This window comes from Hyla sarda, chromosome 1, assembly GCF_029499605.1.
Source record: "Hyla sarda isolate aHylSar1 chromosome 1, aHylSar1.hap1, whole genome shotgun sequence".
In the NCBI taxonomy this organism is placed as follows: Eukaryota; Metazoa; Chordata; class Amphibia; order Anura; family Hylidae; genus Hyla; species Hyla sarda.
In genome coordinates, this window is record NC_079189.1 from 450,713,514 (window position 1) to 450,732,308 (window position 18,795).

At 39.9% G+C, this 18,795-nt stretch overlaps 1 protein-coding gene across 26 annotated transcripts in view; it reads left to right on the forward strand.

Moving 5' to 3' along the window:
- Window positions 1-18,795, forward strand: part of RIMBP2 (RIMS binding protein 2) — a 970,948-nt gene that overhangs the window by 773,660 nt on the left and 178,493 nt on the right. For 16 of the 26 annotated variants that reach the window (XM_056533333.1, XM_056533398.1, XM_056533323.1 and 13 more), the window contains 2 exons: window positions 926-1,084; window positions 4,867-5,562. The exons of 3 other annotated variants lie outside the window; for them this stretch is intronic. In XM_056533333.1, coding sequence (XP_056389308.1) covers window positions 926-1,084; window positions 4,867-5,562 — 855 coding nt within the window. Of the gene's footprint in view, window positions 1-925; window positions 1,085-4,650; window positions 4,818-4,866; window positions 5,563-18,795 lie in introns of those variants that run through there. 7 more of the 26 variants (XM_056533442.1, XM_056533402.1, XM_056533422.1 and 4 more) reach the window with 2 other exon arrangements.

Here is an 18,795-nt window from a genome sequence, read left to right on the forward strand (position 1 = left end):
TAGAGTAGTAAGCCAGCTGGGACTAGCGCCACTACCTTATTCACTTCATGGGGGAAGGCCCAGATCAAAAGGCAAAGCCTCTCATTTTTATCTATTGTCTGTGATTGCTGCTCCATAGTAGACACACAGTAAGTGGTGTACAAACTCTCTAGGTACTGTAGGTGTTTTAATATTCCCTACTACCACATCCTTGGTCTCTAAAATAATCACAATAACTGTTGGATGGCCAGTGATTTTATTTTCCAATGTACTCCATTTATCCAAGCAGCCCAGATCACTTTAGTTTAATACATACTGCCTATTGCCCTCTAACCAAATCCCCTCCACACACAGAGTTCTTTTTTCAGGGTCACTTGATATACATGGGGTCATGTAGATCTGACTAGATACTGCAGATGCTACTGTGTTTTGACCTACTTGGATTTTGACCTACTGGATGAGCTGATTATTTACAGTGGGAGCCTCTTACACAATGAAATACCTATGTGCCAGGTGCCATTACTATACTAATGCACTAAAGGGAAGCGCTCATAAGATCACAAACAATTAACGACCAAGGCAGTGTCGTATTTTTAATTCATAAATGGCACTCCCATCATAATGATGCCCTAGACAGGAACCTACTCTGCCTATTCATCAATAAGCTACATTTTGCATATATATAAGACCACAACTAGACGTATGCTATAAATTTATAAACCCAACTCTTATGGCCAAATACTGGAGAGTGATGATACTCTGGACCTAATTGTTGTGGTTTTATGATTTAAAAAAAAAAATTTTGACATGGCAATATGCAGTAGTATGTGAAATAGATGGTGTTAAGCAATAGCATCAATCTTAGACATACATTATCATTTTTTCTTCTTATCCATCTCCAAACATGAGAGGATAACTTGTGTTTCTTTCTATTTGAACTGATCAGCCGCACTATTGTCCTGGGGATGACTATCATACTGAAAGCAGTAAGGGCTCTGATTTATCAGACATCTTGGAGGAAGATGAGGAAGAACTGTATTCAGAGATGCAGCTAGAGGATGGAGGCAGGAGACGTGTCAGTGTTACTTCCCACAATACACTTAAGGTAAGAGGACTGTGATCAGCAAGCAGTTAGACTGAGTTTCCAAAACCTTCATGGTGTTTTCGATACTCAGACGATTGGAGATATGGTGGGGTAATCATCATAAGTAGGTGGCTTCCTATTTTATTGGTTGCTAGGCATAAGTACTCTATTGAAGGTATTGTAGAAAAAGTAAGCATATGTATTGTGCCTTAGATACTTAATGTTATTTTTATCTTAGATGTAATTAGTGCATAGAAAACTTTATTTCTTTGCATGTAGACATATACACATGAATTAATCTGTATGATGTCTGACTAGACATAGTGGTCACATCATAAGAGCAAAAAGTGCGTCAAATACCCACCACAATTTTTAGTTCTAAAACTAGGAGTCTTTATTTCTGGGTGAAGAAGACAACAAAGATGGAAGCATAACAACAGCTTATCACATCCTGTTAGCCTAGTAACATTTGTTACAAAGTCTTCTTTGGTTTATGGAGTTAAAAGCTGGAGCTGGTTGTAAAACAACACTTGTGTAGCTGCCTATTTTTAACTTTCTGCTAATATTTAGCTACTATTTCAAGGATGAACAAATGATAAACGATCCTTATAAATGCAGTCATTTTCGATTTTTCAAAGAACATATCCTATAATTATTTGCTGGACGGAGCTTTTTTGATGTGTGAATATGCACTGAAGTGTAAAACAGAGCTGATCTGCAGCATGGAATAGTCCAAACTATATAGAGGTGACAGAGCTATAGGAACTTCATGCTACAGAAATGTTTTCTCCTTGTAACATTGTTGCAAGGACAAAAGAGCATTGTACAGTAATTTGGCAACCAGCAGAGCTAGCCATGATTTTTTGTAGGCTCTATACAGTATCTGACAAAAAAAATAAAACCTGTGTATGCTACCTTATTATATCAGAGACATGCAGGGTACAGTAGAGGGTTCCATATTCATCTGTAGGTGCCATATTACTGCGCCATACAGTAACTCCCAGGTCACATGCCTCTACAGAAGCATTTTTACCGTCTTGTTTCTTACTAATTGACTGGAAATATTATCCAAGCATTTAACAGAACTTTAGAGCTTCATTTGTCACATGTGAGAGAGCCGAGCTTGTAATTTGCAGAAGTCAAATGTGTGTAGTTTTCTTGCAGAACCTCATCATTATGTGACAAAATTTGGGTTCCATTGTGATGCCATCATTTGAGGATATGTCCCTATGGAATGGGGCAACTGATAAAGCAGAAGTTGTTACTGCACAAAGAGGAGTCAGTAATCTAATTATATATAATACAGTACAGTATATGTATATTAACCAAAGAAAATATTACAGCCAATTGCAGTCCAATGCATGTGCCAGCACCCAACAACCAGATCATCAAAGTAGAAATCAAAAAAACAATGGTGCAGCACTCCAGACGTGAAATAAAGTGCAGATTTATTCACTCATGTCACAGCAATGGCAACGTTTTAGCTTCTCAATGAAGCCTTGAAGAAAAATAGTAGTCCAGCACAGCACTTCTTTATTGTAATCCGGGAGACATCAAGGATAAGTGAACATCACAGACAGTGGCATGTTCACTTAAAAACCATACTCACTTAAAAACATTATAACACTTGAAATATGTGCACTGTTCAGACATATGTACCATTACACTTATTACACTAGTTATAATTCTTCAGTGGTGGCTTTGACTTGCTTAACTTGTGGCAGATTTATGAAGTGCCAATCATTTATAAAGGGGTTGTCCCAGTAGTCTATGTCACAGATACATTTATAAAAAAAATGGACACAAACTGTGCAGTCACTCACCTCATATAGATTTCTTATTTGTAAACTGGCACCCCAATGGTTCGGTGAGACTTACAGATGATCCACGGCAGAACACAGTCCAGCAATTCACATCACACGACCATCCACTTCGCTATTCAACCGCATATTGTTGTTGGTGCCCCTTCTGCCCTCTCCTGTACACCTTAGCTGCAGATATATGGCAGGGACTGGAGAACTGTGCATACTTACATTTTGCAGTGAGAATGGCAAAACTGTGCATGCCCCTTCTCTCTGCTCAAGATGTGTTCATGCTGATCTTGTTACATGGAGACTACCAGTGCAGTAGTCCTAACCGGTGCAGTGGGATATCATTGTAATGTTGTAAATATCAATTTAAATCAAATTGTAAGGGTGTCCAAAAATAAATACTATTGATCTACAACCTCTAGTCAAAAGTGTTATAGACACATTCATCATTCTGTCACTGATCATAGCTCAGCTTTCATTTTCCCAGAGAAATTTGAGAAATGAAAGTTGGGCTGTAATTAGTTGCTATGGGCGACAGTTTTTGTCCTTAGACAGTTTAATACATTTGAGCTACTGTGTTTAAACACATGTAGCTGAATGTTTGGTGAATGCTGCTGATTTGCTATGTATGTTTAATATTAAAAAATCTCAACCTTGGTTCATACAATCCTGTAACCAAAAGTAAATTGATTCTCTTGGATTTACTAGCAATGTGAGTTCACTTTGTGGTATATGATTGCTTTGCTTTTTGGAATGCATCATAGGCAGAAATATGCCCCTAAGTGTGTATTTACACTACGGAATTTCCAGGCGGAATGCTGTTCAGAAACTCTGCTCAAAATTCTGCTGCATTAATTTAACATTGGTATGAATGGGATTTCCGCTGAATTCATTTAAAGGGGTAGCCCCCTGGAAAACCTTTTTGTTTTTAAAAATCAACTGGTGCCAGAAAGTTAAACAGATTTGTAAATTACTTCTATTTAAACTTTTTAACCTTTCCAGTACTTATCAGCTGCTGTATGCTCCACAGGAAGTTCTTTTCTTTTTGAATTTCCTTTTTGTCTGACCACAGTGCTCTCTGCTGACACCTATGTCCATATTAGGAACTGTCCAGAGCAGGATAGGTTTGCTGGGGAGATTTGCTCCTACTCTGGACAGTTCCAAAAATGGACAGAGGTTTCAGCAGAGAGCACTGTGGTCAGACAAAAAGGAAATTCAAAAAGAAAAGAACTTCCTCTGGAACATATAGAAGAAATTTACAAATCTGTATAACTTTCTGGCACCAGTTGATTTAAAAAAAAAATGTTTTCCAGTGGATTACCCCTTTAACATTGCTGTGAATGGGTTTTCCGCTGCATGAATTTAACATTACTGTGAATAGGTTTCTGTACATTGCCATCGGTGAGGTAGGTGCAGGTCCTATTACCAAATGACTTTAGTCATGGCTGTTGCACCCAGAATATCTAGATGGACATTCCATAGTGTGAATGTACCCTAAAGAGTCATGTCCACATTTAAGTATATGTTGGTGTATTTCAGATATACAAAATGGGCAAGATTTTGCCTCTAATACTAATATGGACAACATTAAATCACTAACCAGTCTCATCCAATGTGTGCTGCATTCAAGCATCACAATGGCTGTCTGTGTGCAGCATCTACCCTTGCATGGTCCTATTCTTACTATAGCATTGATATGCCAAGCTCTCATTGTTTGTACTGATCTTATGTTCTCTGACACCAGCCAAGCTCCTAATCATGTCTTTATTTTCACAGATTCCCATTCAGAGCATGAACCTTTCCTTCACAGAGTAAACTTGCATGCCTTATGTTTTCCATTGCCTCCAAAACTAACCCTTTCTTTATTTTCTTCTTTCTCTCTACTTCTTTTTCTACATTTTTTTGTTCTCCACACTTTTTTTGATACTGTCGTTTTCAATTCTTTGTTGTTGGTCCATTCTCTTTTGTTTTATTGTGTATTATCTTGTGGAGTGCTCTAAGACTAGTGCCACAGAGCCTACTGTAAAGGAGCAGCTGGATTATTCCCCACAACATCCTCACTGTAAAAAACTGTTCAGTATTCCTGAAGTGGCAGAGGAAGAAAGTGGAGAACATTCAGTGAACTCTGTAGGCATGGCTTATAGAGAAAAAGGAACCATAGGTAGTACTAATAGAATTCCAAGGGCTAGTTGTCCAGATGGGAGACATCAGAGTCCATGGCATTACTCAAAGTGTAGGTTTAATGGGGCCTCTCCATGCTCTGATGATTTTACATATGAAGGGAGAAAGCTTGGAATGCTATCCAGGAGCCCAGACAGCGGCTTGGATTGTGGAAGTGAAGAAGAGGAAGCACGGTATAATTACAGGAAAGGCTGCAACACCATTGCTAGAAATACTACACAGGAGCAGCAAGAAAATCTTGTATGTCCTAGAGACCTAAAGCTAATGTTGACCCGCAGGAAAACCCTCACCAGGCAAAGCAGCGTGGAGGAGGATTTTGGTGATATGAGTTCAGGCTTTGTAGATAACAATAATGGGTCCAAGTGGCACACTGAAAACTGCAAACCGCTGTCCTGTGTCAGAGATTTAAATAACAGTGACAGCCCATGCCGGGAATCAGATGTATATAAGAAAAACTGTAGCACAGGAGATCTAAGGCCTACCCACAGAGACACAGAAAACTCTCTGGTTTGTTTAACAAAAAAACTTTTTTTTTGCCATCTGCTTGCAAAATCATTTTTTTTTTATTATTTGTATTTTTTTTAGTTCCTTTTTCATTATGTTTATGGGCCGCCATTTGGGGTCTGTTTGCAGATTGCTTGTAATATGTTCTGCCTTAGATCTATTAATCATCAGTGCTTCACTGGCTCTGGGCCAAGCTGTCCTTTTTGTTTGCTTGTAGTTGCAAAACTTTCCTATCTTCTGTTTGTCTGTTTATTTAAGAGAAAGTATATTTGCTAAACTTTATTTTACATTTATTTTACTTGACAACTAAAACTCAATTTTAATTAAGGGTTAGCTGAAGGATAATTATTAGACGTATTAAATGTAAGGTGGAAACTCCATTACGTTTTTCTCTATTCACTAGACTTTCAGGTGTCTGTCCTTATGTGAGTATGATTATATGTGCCCATTTGCTTTTACACAGATAGTTTCAGCCAAGACAAGTTAGTGACAATCCATATGTATGCAAAACAGCAAACACAAGTGGACACATACTCTGTATTCATGATTAGCGTATAGATATGCGTACACAGTGTATTGAGTCACTTTATTGACTCCAGCCACTCCCTTTATGGGATTTGAAGTTTTTAAGTATTCAACTAATTGGCATTATAAGGATGTCATGGTTTGACAGAACATGAACAGTTTTCCAAGAGATTCCATAAACTTAAAATCCTGTATGTCTTCAGATTCATCAATACTCAATTTATTGTTTTATTTTAAGCCACAGTTTGTCAACCAGAACCTCAGGCCCCATTCAGATCTGATTTTGCATAATAAGAAAACAAAACAGAGAAAAGCATGAGTCCTTGACCAATTTATTTTTCCGCTTTCTTTTGATAGATATGCCTTTTTGTTTCAGAATTATAAGGTCATGTCAAGGACCTGTGATCAGGGCAAAAAAAAAATGAATGAAAGAAATTGTGGCCTCTAGGCCCTGATACTAATTGTGTTTTTACTTTCGGGTTCTAGAGATATTTGGTTGACTATTAGTATTTTTCACTGCATTGTCAAATATGATGTAAAAGCTAGGCTCGGGTGTGATCAGAAGCCAAAGAGGTATGCATCATGTTCTGGGGGTGTGATTAGAGCCATCATTCACACCACATTTTACATAAAAGGTCCTGCCCCTCTGACAGTCCAGCGAGAGGTACAGATATGTAACCAAATAGTAAAACCCTGACATTTTAGGAACTGGGAGGTGTAGCAAAAAGTATTGTTAGAAATAGTGCACCTAAGACTACAAAGTGATAAAAACACAAATTTTTGGGTGGACGGAACACAGGTCCTATCTAAGTGCTCATGTACGTGGCGTTATGACATATAATGCACCATCCATATTAACTTATTGTACTTCCATTCCATTCAGGGTTCCCGGCGGGGTTTTCAAATAGAAGCCCTGAGGTGGGGAAAGCTATACAGTGACCCCTTGACCTACGATGGCCCCGACATGCGATAATTTCAACATGCGATGGCCTCTCAGAGGCCATCACATGTTGAAGGCAGCATCAAAATACGATGCTTTTTTATGTCAGGGCCATCCCATAAACGGCTATCCGGCAGCGCTGACAGCTTCAGCTGCCGCCGGATAGTCGTTTATGGTGCCCCGTGAGCTCCAGTGATGTCTCTTACCTGTCCTCGGGGCTCCGACGCGTCCTCTTCGGGATCCTCTGCATCGTCGGCACTCTCAATCAACGTCATCACGTCGCTGCGCACGCCATCCCGTCATCCAATAGGAGTGGCGTGCGTAGCGACGTGATGGCAGCGACGGAGAGCGAGGATGCTGGGGAAGCAGAGGCCTTGCCTGAGCGTCGGGGACACCTCGGGGACGCGGCGACAGCGATGGACGGCGACATCCCGGGTGACGGTCCGGAGCGGCGGGGACAACTTCCTCCAACAGTGGTCTACAACCTGCGGACCTCCAGATGTTGCAAAACAATAATACCCAGCATGCCCGGACAGCCGTTGGCTGTCCGGGCATGCTGGGTGTTGTAGTTTTGCAACATCTGGAGGTCCGCAGGTTGTAGACCACTGTCCTATACTTTACATTGCATGGATCCCTCAACATACGATGGTTTCAACAAACGATGGTCCGTTTGGAACGGATTACCATCGTATGTTGAGGGACCACTGTATAGAATCGCTGGGGGGTATATATCTTGCCCCCACAGCGCTTCTATATATCTTGCACCCATAGTGCATTTATATATGTTCTCCCTGCAGCTTATTTATATATGTTCCCCTCCGCAGCGCATTTATATATGTTCCCCCGGCAGCGCTATGAATGAAAAGTATTCTACAGCAACGCATCTGTCCGGCGCAATGTGCTGCTTAAAGAATACTTGTCATTTATAGCGCTGCAGCAGCATCTGTATATAGATGCACAGCAGGGGTCAGACATATATCCATATTTCTGGCCCCCACAGTGCTTCTATAATCAAATGCCTTGGCAGCGCTATGAATGAAAAGTATTCTACAGCAGCGCATCTGGCTGGCGTGATGTTCTGCTGAAAGACTACTTTAATTTTTAAATTCCCCGCCGGGAGCCTTGAATGGTCGGTACTGAGGAGCCATTCAGGGCTCCCAGCGGGGAATTAGAAAATGAAAGTAAATGCATTGTACATCGCAGGGGAGCGCAGCATGCTGCCCGCTCCCCTGTTTAATAACTTCTAATCGCATCGGGTCTCAGACTCTGTCTCTTAGCCACTGTACTACAATCCCCATCATGGAACAGAGTATGTTCCATGACGGGGTTGCAGTACAAACACTAATGTAGCCTCTCCAGCCACCGGCAGACTCCCACAGCCAGGGAACTACTACTCCCATCATGGAAACAAGTCTGTTCCATGATGGGAGTAGTAGTAGTCCATCAGCACTGCAGGAGTCTGCTGATGTCACCTCTTCTGAGCATGCTCAGAAGTAATAACGGATATTGTAAACCAGATGCAAACTGATGACATAAAGGCTCATCCGCTTGCCATAGACTTCAATGTTAAAAATAACGTCCGTTAATTTACCCATTTCTTGTGATGGAAGAAAAATTAGTGCATGTGCCGTTTTTTCTTCCATCACAATTAACGTCCGTTATTCATAACGGGTCATAATGGATAATCAAAAAATCCGATAGACTTGAATGGGATTTTGTAACGCACTTTTAACATCCGTTTTTAAAGCTTTTCTAATGGATGTTTATAACGCATCTTTTAATGGACGAATTTTATAGTGTGAAAGCAGCCTAAAGAACAAGTGAATATGGTTTGTTTTTTATTGTAAAAGCACTCCAGCACTAGTGTAAAATCCAAATGTCCAAAAACTGGTTTCCGTTTATTGTCTTATGTTATTTTTTCTCATAATTTTCGTTTTATTTTTCTGTAGTTAAACTGTCTGAATTTAGGAAAGTGTGCATATTTTTCTACGATGCCATAAACATTAAATCTTCTTAGATGTATTTAATGAATCATCTAAAATTAAATAATTTACCAATATGCCAAAGAAAGTAAAGTTCACTAGGTGCATTGTAACAAAAATAGGTACATTGAAGGTAAGTCAGCTCACCTTGTGAAGTAATCAAACATTCACATCTTGACATGGAGGATCATTCTTAGGAAGCACGAAAGAAACTGGGCTGGGTCCCAGGTAAATACGTAGTAGAAAGAGAAGATTCTCCAGCTTCCTTAAAAATTCAAAAATGTAATTACCGTAGTCCATTAAAAATCCAAAGTAAAATTGCACAGTAAAAGCCAAATGAAACACCTGGACACCAGATACCCGCGGGGACTGAACTACAGAAATGACTTATCATATATCTATTGATGCACCCTTCCTCCCATATAGCAATGTACCTGTGCCGAACTGAACATATTTTTGTTATTTCTTTATTTTGGTGTTTTTCTGCATTTCTATTTGTTATCCAGCACGTATGTCTACATTTACATACTCAGCTGCTTGCATACCTATACTAATTACTAGAACACACTCCATACGAGAGGTGTGTCCTTTACTTGCTCATTATTATCTCTGGCAGGTATAAATGCTGGATACTTTCTTCTGTGTAATATTGGTATGATTAAGGCTTACATGTAAACCGAAAGGCATCGGCGTTTCATTTGGCTTTTACCATGAACTTTTTCTTTGGATTTTTAATGGACTTATTAAAGTTTTAAGGAAGCTGGAGCATCTTCTCTTTCTACTATATTAAAGGTAAAGTGGCGAAACTGTAACATCAGTATTACAGAGTTGGAAGGACAGAACCAAAAGGGGGATGGCTTTGATTCATAAGGAGAATTCTAGCTACTGGGGACCTCATTTTTATAAAACCATTCCTTTTTGGTAATTACCTTACAGGTAAAAACCAGTTAAATGCTCTGAAACATCCACCTCTGTTTGAACAACTTGGCTAAAAGTGGAGATGAACTTTTTATTTTTAGCAAAGTGCCAAGGCAGATGAATAAACAATTTGTCAAATATTAGGGCACCTGTATTATCTGGAAAGCAAGAAAATTGAGTGCTGTACTCGGGCATTTCCGGCACTCCCATAGAAATGGATGGACTGCGTGCCGTCTTTAGCACATGCTCCTCTCAGAGAGCTGGGGTGTCGGGCAGGAGATTGTGTATGTGTGTGTGTGTGTGTGGGGGGGTCACAGTGTTTGGTCCTGGGATAGGGGATAAGTTCTTTTTCAGCAGACTAACCCTTTAAGGTTGTATGAAGTTGGTTCCTGACATGAGCATGCTCCATAGTCTGCAGCCCCTGGTTGTTTTTAATAGCTGAGGGCCACCACCAATAGCCGGCAAGCGGGTGGCTATTAAACCTTAAGATGCCACTGTCAAAGTTGACAGTATCATCTAAATGACAGTTAAGAAGGGCCAATAACTAAATATCAAATTAGCCTGTATGGGGACATCTAGTGGCTGAAATTATAACAGCCAAATATAAGGTAAAAAGCTAAATTTTTAATGGAAAACCTGTAAAAGGATTAGCATGTCCTCGACAGTTTAAAAAAAAAAAAATCCCAACATATTAAACAATGTCCCCAGATAAAATGTGGTGGATTTGAGCTCTGAAAAACCCGACGGTTTAGAATAGTTATAAAAAAAAAAAAAAAAAGCAGAAAACCTATGAAAAGGGCAAAATGTATGGAAAAATTTGTTAATACTATGGGAACATACCTGTCGGGGGAAAAAAAACCTACACAGAAAACCTAACTTCACTCTTAGTAAATCAGGGCCAATATAAAAAAAAAATAAAAAAATAAAAAACATAAATTAGAGATAGTCTTTTAATTACTATATTAGTAAACTTAAAATTAGTTTATGTTGGTGACAATTGGTCCCGCAAAAAAATAGATGAAAAGATATAAGGCAAGGATGAAAAAATGTAAATGCGAAAACGAGAAAATTGTCTCATTTATTAAGGAGTTAACATCCTGCAATGCAGAAGATCTATGTTTTAGAAGACCATTTTAATCTCCCTTCATTGCTGCTGAATCCTGAGGAGGATGCAATCACAGATCAAATCCTCTTAGCATTCATGAAGCGCAGGTATAGTAAGCAGCACTAGCAACAGAAGACTTGTTTAATCAGCCTGTCTTCCCAAATACCTAATGCTCCTGGTTAGTTTGTTAGATACCACATGTTTTCTGTCATCAACCCTTACTCCCACACTACAAGCACCATAACCATAATGACAGGTATTTTTAGGTTCATCTAGTTAGTTGCTTTTAAGAAAGACCTTCAGGACACAGCTCATGTTGGCTTTAAAGGGTTATGGAACCTCTAGACATGTTATCCCCTACCCAAAGAGCGTTGCGTGATGTCACAATCGATTTTTTTGTTGGGGTCTGTGTTCGTGCCACCAGCCACTGTTCTGGGCTAAGTGGCTGGAACCCCCACTGACTTCTGCGCCCCCTGCCGCCAAGGAGCGCTAATCAGTGACGCACACCAATGATTAAGTATCTGCTCTTTTTTGGCACAGGGCTTTTTGCGCTAGAAGTCACAAGTAATTTTATTTATTTTTTACTAAACTTTATTTTACCTTTTTATTTAGTTAAAATTATTTAGTGCGGAAAACATGGGCATTATACAAAAAAGTTTCGGTCTTCATGGTCCAGGTTGCCATGTACAAGTCTTTTGTCCCAGTACGCTTGAAAGACAGGGCCATTCCTTCAGTTTAAAGAGTAATTCCTCCACCGAGAAAGAGCGGGATGGAGTACCTCTGGCGCCCGATTGTCCCAGGCCAAAACTTTCCAGGTGAGGTCCCCCACACTGGAAAGAAGGGACGGTCCCAGAAAAAATGCAGAGTGTGTCGCAGCAGGGGGGTTAAGGAAGGACACCACCACTCAGTGAGACACATGCTCCTCTGCATTAACAGTTGCTTCAGGGAGTACCACACTTCCATGGAGTACTAAATTTCTAATCTTTTTACCCCATTTTAACTTCCCCTTATTTGACCCCAATGTACTTGTCCACTGTACAGTGTCTTCCAAATTTTAAACTTAAAAAAACCCTTCACATAATACCCCTAGTAACACTTCAAGTTATTTTTTTTTTAAAAATGGGCCATAGGACCCCAAGTAAATACAATTTGGTGTTTGCATGTTGCCTCAAATGCACAGTGCTCTCTGCCCTCCTGAGCAGAGTATGCATTTGCAGGCAACAGTTTAGTGACAGCCGCAAACAAAACATTCCAGAATGATGAGGCAGAGCATAGGGGTGTAGGTTCAATATTGAGGCCACTTGCAATTGCAGTGCAAATCACCACTATAGGCCTCAAATTTGCTCCGTGCTGTCTCACTCCCAAGCTCTGTTGTGTGCCCGCAGAACACTTTACGTTCACATATGGGGTATTTCCAAACTACAAAGTATAGGGGAAAATTTTTTCTAATTATCACTTGTGAAAATGAAAAATTTGGGGTAACACCAGCATTTTAGTGTTAATAATAAACATTTTTATGGGCCACTGTTTAAAAAATCTGTGAGGTGTAAGTACTCACTTTACCCCTTATTACATTCCTCGAGGGCTGTACTTTCCAAAATGGTATCACTTGTGGGGGGTTTCTGCTGTTCTGGCATAAGCTTTGTAAACGTGCATGGCCCCTGACTTCAATTCTGGCCAAATTCTCTCTTAAAAGGCCCAATGGCACTCTTTCTCTTCTGAAACCTGTAGTGCGCCCGCAGAGCACTTTATGTCCGCATTTTGGGGGGCTACTCATTTTGGGGGGCATTTTCTCCTATTACCCCTTGTGAAAATGAAACATCTGGGGTAACACCAGTATTTTAGTAAAAACATCAAATTTTTCATTTTCACTTCCAACCTTAACAAAAAGTCGTCAAACACCTGCAAGGTGTTAAAGTTCACTGGACCCCTTGTTACGTTCATTGAGGGGTATAGTTTCCCAATAGTGTGCCATGCGTTTTTTTTTGCTGTTCTGGCACCCTGGCTTTCTAAATGCGACATGCCCATTTCAGCAAAATCCTCTCTCCAAAAGCCAAAATGAACGCCTTCTATTTTGAGCTCTGTAGTGTGCTCGCAGAGTACTTTATGTCCACTTATGGGGTATTTGCAAATGGGGTTTTAAATTTTGGGGGGCATTTCCTTTGTGAAAAAGAAAAATTTGGGGTAAAATTTTAGTGTTAAAAATAAAATTTATCCTTTTCACATCCAAATGTAAAGCTCACTATACCCCTTGTTATGTTTCTTGAGGGGTGTAGTCTCGCAAATAGTGTGCCATGTGTTTTTTTGCTGAGTGTACCAATGCAACGGGGGTGGAGCGTGGGGGTGTTGCTCAGCTCCAATAAATCAACCGGGGTGCAACATAGTGTAAGACATACACTACGTCCTGGTGCCATGGTACTCTTATGTCCTGAACATGACTGAGAGCACCAGAGCACATAATATTTCCTAAAAAATAATTTATTAAAAGTTTCATATGTGCAAATGGTGTATCAAAAAAAGTACAGATCACAGCGCAAAAAATGAGCCCTCATTCCACCGCTTATATGGAAAAATGGAAAAGTTATAGGTGGTCAAAATAGAGGGATTTTAAATGCACTAATTTGGTTAAAAGGTTTGAGATTTTTTTAAAGCGGTACAATAATAGAAAGTATGCAATCATGGATATCATTTTAATCATATTGACCCACAGAATAGAAAAAACATGTTATTTTTACCGTAAATTGTACAGCGTGAAAATGAAAAATTGCAAAATAGCAGTTTTCTTTTCAATTTCCCCACACAAATAGTATTTTTTTTATTTTACCATACATTTTTATGGGTAAAGTGAGTGATGTCATTACAAAGGACAACTACTCGAGCAAAAAACAAGCCCTCATACTAGTCTGTGGAGGAAAATATTAAAGAATTATGATTTTTAGAAGGTGAGGAGGAAAAAATGAAAATGCAAAAATAAAATTGGCGTCCTTAACCCCTTAAGGACCAAGGATGTACCGATACGTCCTGAGTCCTTTCCCTGTCTATAACGCAGGGCCATGACTGGGTCAGGCCCGGGCTCTAACAGCAGCCGGGACCCGTGGCTAATAGCGCGCAGCTCTGATCGCGGTGCCGGGCACTATTAACCCTTTCGAAGCAGCGTTCAAAGTTGAACGCCGTGTCTATAGTGAAAGTGAAACCATGCCGGTTAGCTCAGGGAGCTGTTCGGGATCGCCGCAAACAGCTGTAGGACACGAGGAGGGTCTCCTACCTTGCCTCCTGGTGTCCGATCGCCGAATGACTGCTCAGTGCATGAGATCCAGGCATGACCAGTCAAGCGGCAGAATCATCGATCACTGGTTTCCTATGAGAAACCAGTGATCAATGTAAAAGATCAGTGTGTGCAGTGTTATAGCTCCCTATGGGAGCTATAACATTGCAAAAAAAAAAAAATAAGTGAATAAAGATCATTTAACACCTCCCCTAATAAAAGTTTGAATCACTCCCCCTCTTCCCATAAAAAAAAACAAAAAAACAGTGTAAATAAAAAAAACATGTGGTATCGCCGCGTGCGGAAATGTCCGAATTATAAAAATATATCATTAATTGAACCGCACGGTCAATGGCGTACACGCCAAAAAAATTCCAAAGTCCAAAATAGTGTATTTTTGGTCACTGCGGAAAAAAAAAATGTTATAGGTGTCAGAAGATGACAATTTTAAACGTATAAATTTTCCTGCATGTAGTTATGATTTTTTTCAGAAGTACGACAAAATCAAACCTATATAAGTAGGGTATCATTTTAACCGTATGGACCTACAGAATAAAGGGAATGTGTAATTTATACCAAAAAATGTACTGCGTAGAAACAGAAGCCCCCAAAAGTTACAAAATGGCATTTTTTTATTTTTTTTATTTTGTCTCACAATGATTTTTTTTTCAGTTTTTTGCCATATGTTTTTGGGTAAAATGACCAATGTTATTACAGAGTAGAATTGGTGGCGCAAAAAAAAAAAACATAATATGGATTTTTAGGTGCAAAATTGAAAGAGTTATGATTTTTTAAAGGAAAGGAGGAAAAAATGAAAGTGCAAAAACGGAAAAACCCCTGGACTTTAAGGGATTAACCCCTTAAGGACCACGGGTTTTTCCGTTTTTGCACTTTCGTTTTTTTCCTCACCTCTTAAAAATCATAACCCTTTCAACTTTGCACCTAAAAATCCATATGATGGCCTATTTTTTGCGACACCAATTCTACTTTGCAGTGACATCAGTCATTTTACCCAAAAATGTGCGGCGAAACGGAAAAATAAAAAATTTTGCGACAAAATTGAAGAAAAAACGCCATTTTGTAACTTTTGGTGGCTTCCGTTTCTATGCAGTAAATTGTTCGGTAAAAATGACACCTTATCTTTATTCTGTGGGTCCATACGATTAAAATGATACCCTACTTATATAGGTTACATGCAGAAAAATTTATGTTTAGAATTGTCCTCTTCTGACCCCTATAACTTTTTAATTTTTCTGCATATGCGGCGGTATGAGGGCTCATTTTTTGTGCCATGATCTGAAGGTTTTAGAGCTACAATTTTTGTATTGATCAGACTTTTTGATCGCTTTTTATAAATTTTTTTCATGATAAAAAAAGCGACCAAAAATGCATTATTTTGTACTTTGGAATTTTTTTGCGCGTACGCCATTGACCGTGCGGTTTAATTAATGATATATTTTTATAGTTCGGACATTTACGCATGTGGCGATACCACATATGTTTATATTTATTTACATGGTGTTTTTTTTTTATGGGAAAAGGGGGGTGATTTGAACTTTTATTAAGGAAAGGGTTAAATCACATTTTTACTTTTTTTTTTTTACACTTTTTTTTTTGCAGTGTTATAGTTCCCATAGGGACCTATAACACTGCACACTCTGATTGCCAGCACTGTTCACTGCAAAGCCATAGCTTTGCAATGATCACGTTATCGGCGGTCGATTGCTCAAGCCTGAATCTCAGGCTTGGGGCAATCAGTCGCCAAAGGGACACGCTCCGCGGAGGAAGGTAAGAGGACCTCCGCTCGTGTCCCAGCTGATCGGGATACCACATTTTCATTGCGGTGGTCCCGATCAGCCCCGCTGAGCAGCCGGGCAGCTTTCACTTTCGGTTTAGACACGGCGTTCAACTTTGAATGTCACATCTAAAGGGTTAATAGCGTGCGGCACCGCTGCCGCGTGCTATTAGCCCCGGGTCCCGGCATCAGATACATGCTGGGACCGACCCGATATGACGCGGGGTCACCGCTTGACCCCTCGTTATATCGCGGGAGCTGGCCAAGGATGTAAATATACGTCCTTGGTCGTTAAGTGGTTAAAGGGGGACTCCAGTGGAAAGCTTTTTATTATTTTTTTTTTTAAATCAACTGGAGCCAGAAAGTTAAACAGATTTGTAAATTACTTCTATTAAAAAATCGTAATCCTTCCAGTACTTATTAGCTGCTGAATACTACAGAGGCAATTATTTTCTTTTTGGAACACAGTGCTCTCTGCTGACATCACGAGCACAGTGCTCTCTGCTGACATCTCTGTCTATTTTAGGAACTGTCCAGAGCAGCATGTGTTTGCTATGGGGATTTTCTCCTACTCTGGACAGTCCTTAAAATGGACTGAGATGTCAGCAGAGAGCACTGTGCTCGTGATGTCAGCAGAGCTCTGTGTTCCAAAAAGAAAATAATTTCTTTTGTAGTATTCAGCAGCTAATAAGTACTAGAAGGATTAAGATTTTTTAACCCCTTAAGAACATAGCATTTTTCTGTTTTTGCACTTTAGTTTTTTCCTCCTTATCAATCATAACCCTTTCAATTTTCCACCTACAAATCCATATGATGGCTTATTATTTGCGCCACTAATTCTACTTTGTAATTATATCAGTCATTTTACCCAAAAATCTACTGGAAAACAGAAGAAAAAAACATTGTGCGACAAAATGGAGGAAATGGACTTTGGAATTTTTTTTGCGCATACGCCATTGACCGTGCAGTATAATTAATGATATATTTTTATAGTTCAGACATTTACGCATGCAGAGATACCACATATGTTTATTTTTATTTACACAGTTTTTTTTTATGGGAAAAGGCGGGTGATTCAAACTTTTATTAGGGAAGGGGTTAAATGATCTTTATGAACTTTTTTTGTTCGCTATTTATTTTTTTGGCAGTGTTATAGCTCCCATAGGGGGCTATAACACTGCACACACTGATCTTTTACAGAGATCACTGCAAAGCCATAGCTTTGCATTGATCAGTGTTATTGGCAGTTGATTGCTCAAGCCTGGATTTCAGGCTTGGAGCAATCGACGAGCGGACGTGCAGGAGGCAGGCAAGACATCCTCCTGCTGTGTCCTAGCTGATCGGGACATCGCAATTTTATTGCGATGTCCCGTTCAGCCCGACTGAGCTGCTGGGATGCTTTTTTAACTAAAGAGTTAATGCAGGACATCTGCCGGAATGGCGATGTCTGGCATTAGCCACGGGCCCTGGCTGCTGATAGCAGCCGGGACCTTGCGGGTATGATGCAAGCTCAGCTCAGCCGAGGGGTTAAAAAAATTTAAATATCCCATGAAGGGGACACCACAAAAAGAACCTTGAGAGGGCAAGACGCTCTCCCTCCAGTAGCACGGCAAAAAGTCAAAATCCTTAGTATCGAGAGAACATAAAGTAGCCCTTACTGCTGTGTGTATGGCAATATCAAAATATTAGACAATACCTAGCAACCACTGACCTATAGCAGCATAGATACATAATACACACAATTTAGAAAGTGACTGGTGCCTAGGTGCGTAACATGATAGATATGACAAACAAAAAACCCATCCAAAACAGCAGATATCAATCCAGAATCCTAAAAGACGAGCGGTATTGTAAGACTGGCCGTATACGGCTAAGTATCGACTTACGCCACAGCATTTTCCTGCATTTAACGGGGTTTTTTTTGCGTTTTTTTCTGGCATTTTTGCCTTTGAGTGGAAATTGCATTTGGGCGGGCAGGGACCCTAAAATGTAGCCGACAATAATAAAAATTTATAAAAGGGACATTTCATTGTAAAAATGTTTTTTTATAATTAATTTGGTTAAACTTTTTATTATTTTTATGTATTTTAATAATGTGTTTAATAAAGTGTGTGTGTGTTTTTTTTTACCTTTTTTTCTTTCATTTTTTAGGTAGTACTACTACTCCCAGCATGGAACAGACTGTTCCATGATGGGAGTAGTAGTACCTGTACTAACAGACAGATCGCCCCGGCTGTAACTCCTGACACCCGATGCGATCATCCTTTATATTGCAGAGATGCGGAGCGGCTTTCTCCTGCACTCGCATCTCTGCTCTGTACTCCTGGCCAGCCAGTGATGTGAATAGAATTCACATCACTGATTCATATTTTCCGCTCTGCGTCTCTGAAGGATGAATGCAGCGGGTGTCAGGAGTGACACCTGCATATGATCTATTCTTAACTGCAGGTACTATTGCTCCCAACATGGAGCACACTCTGCTCCATGCTGGGAGCTGTAGTATCTGTATTAATAGACAGATCGCAACAGGTATCAGAAGTGACACCTGTTGCAATTTGCCTGTTAATGCAGGTACTACAGCTCCCAGCATGGAGCAGAGTGTGCTCCATGTTGGGAGCAGTAGTACCTGCAGTTAAGGACAGATCATAGAAGTAGTCACTCCTGACACCGGCTGCCTTTGTCCTGTATAATAGATGCGGGCGGCTG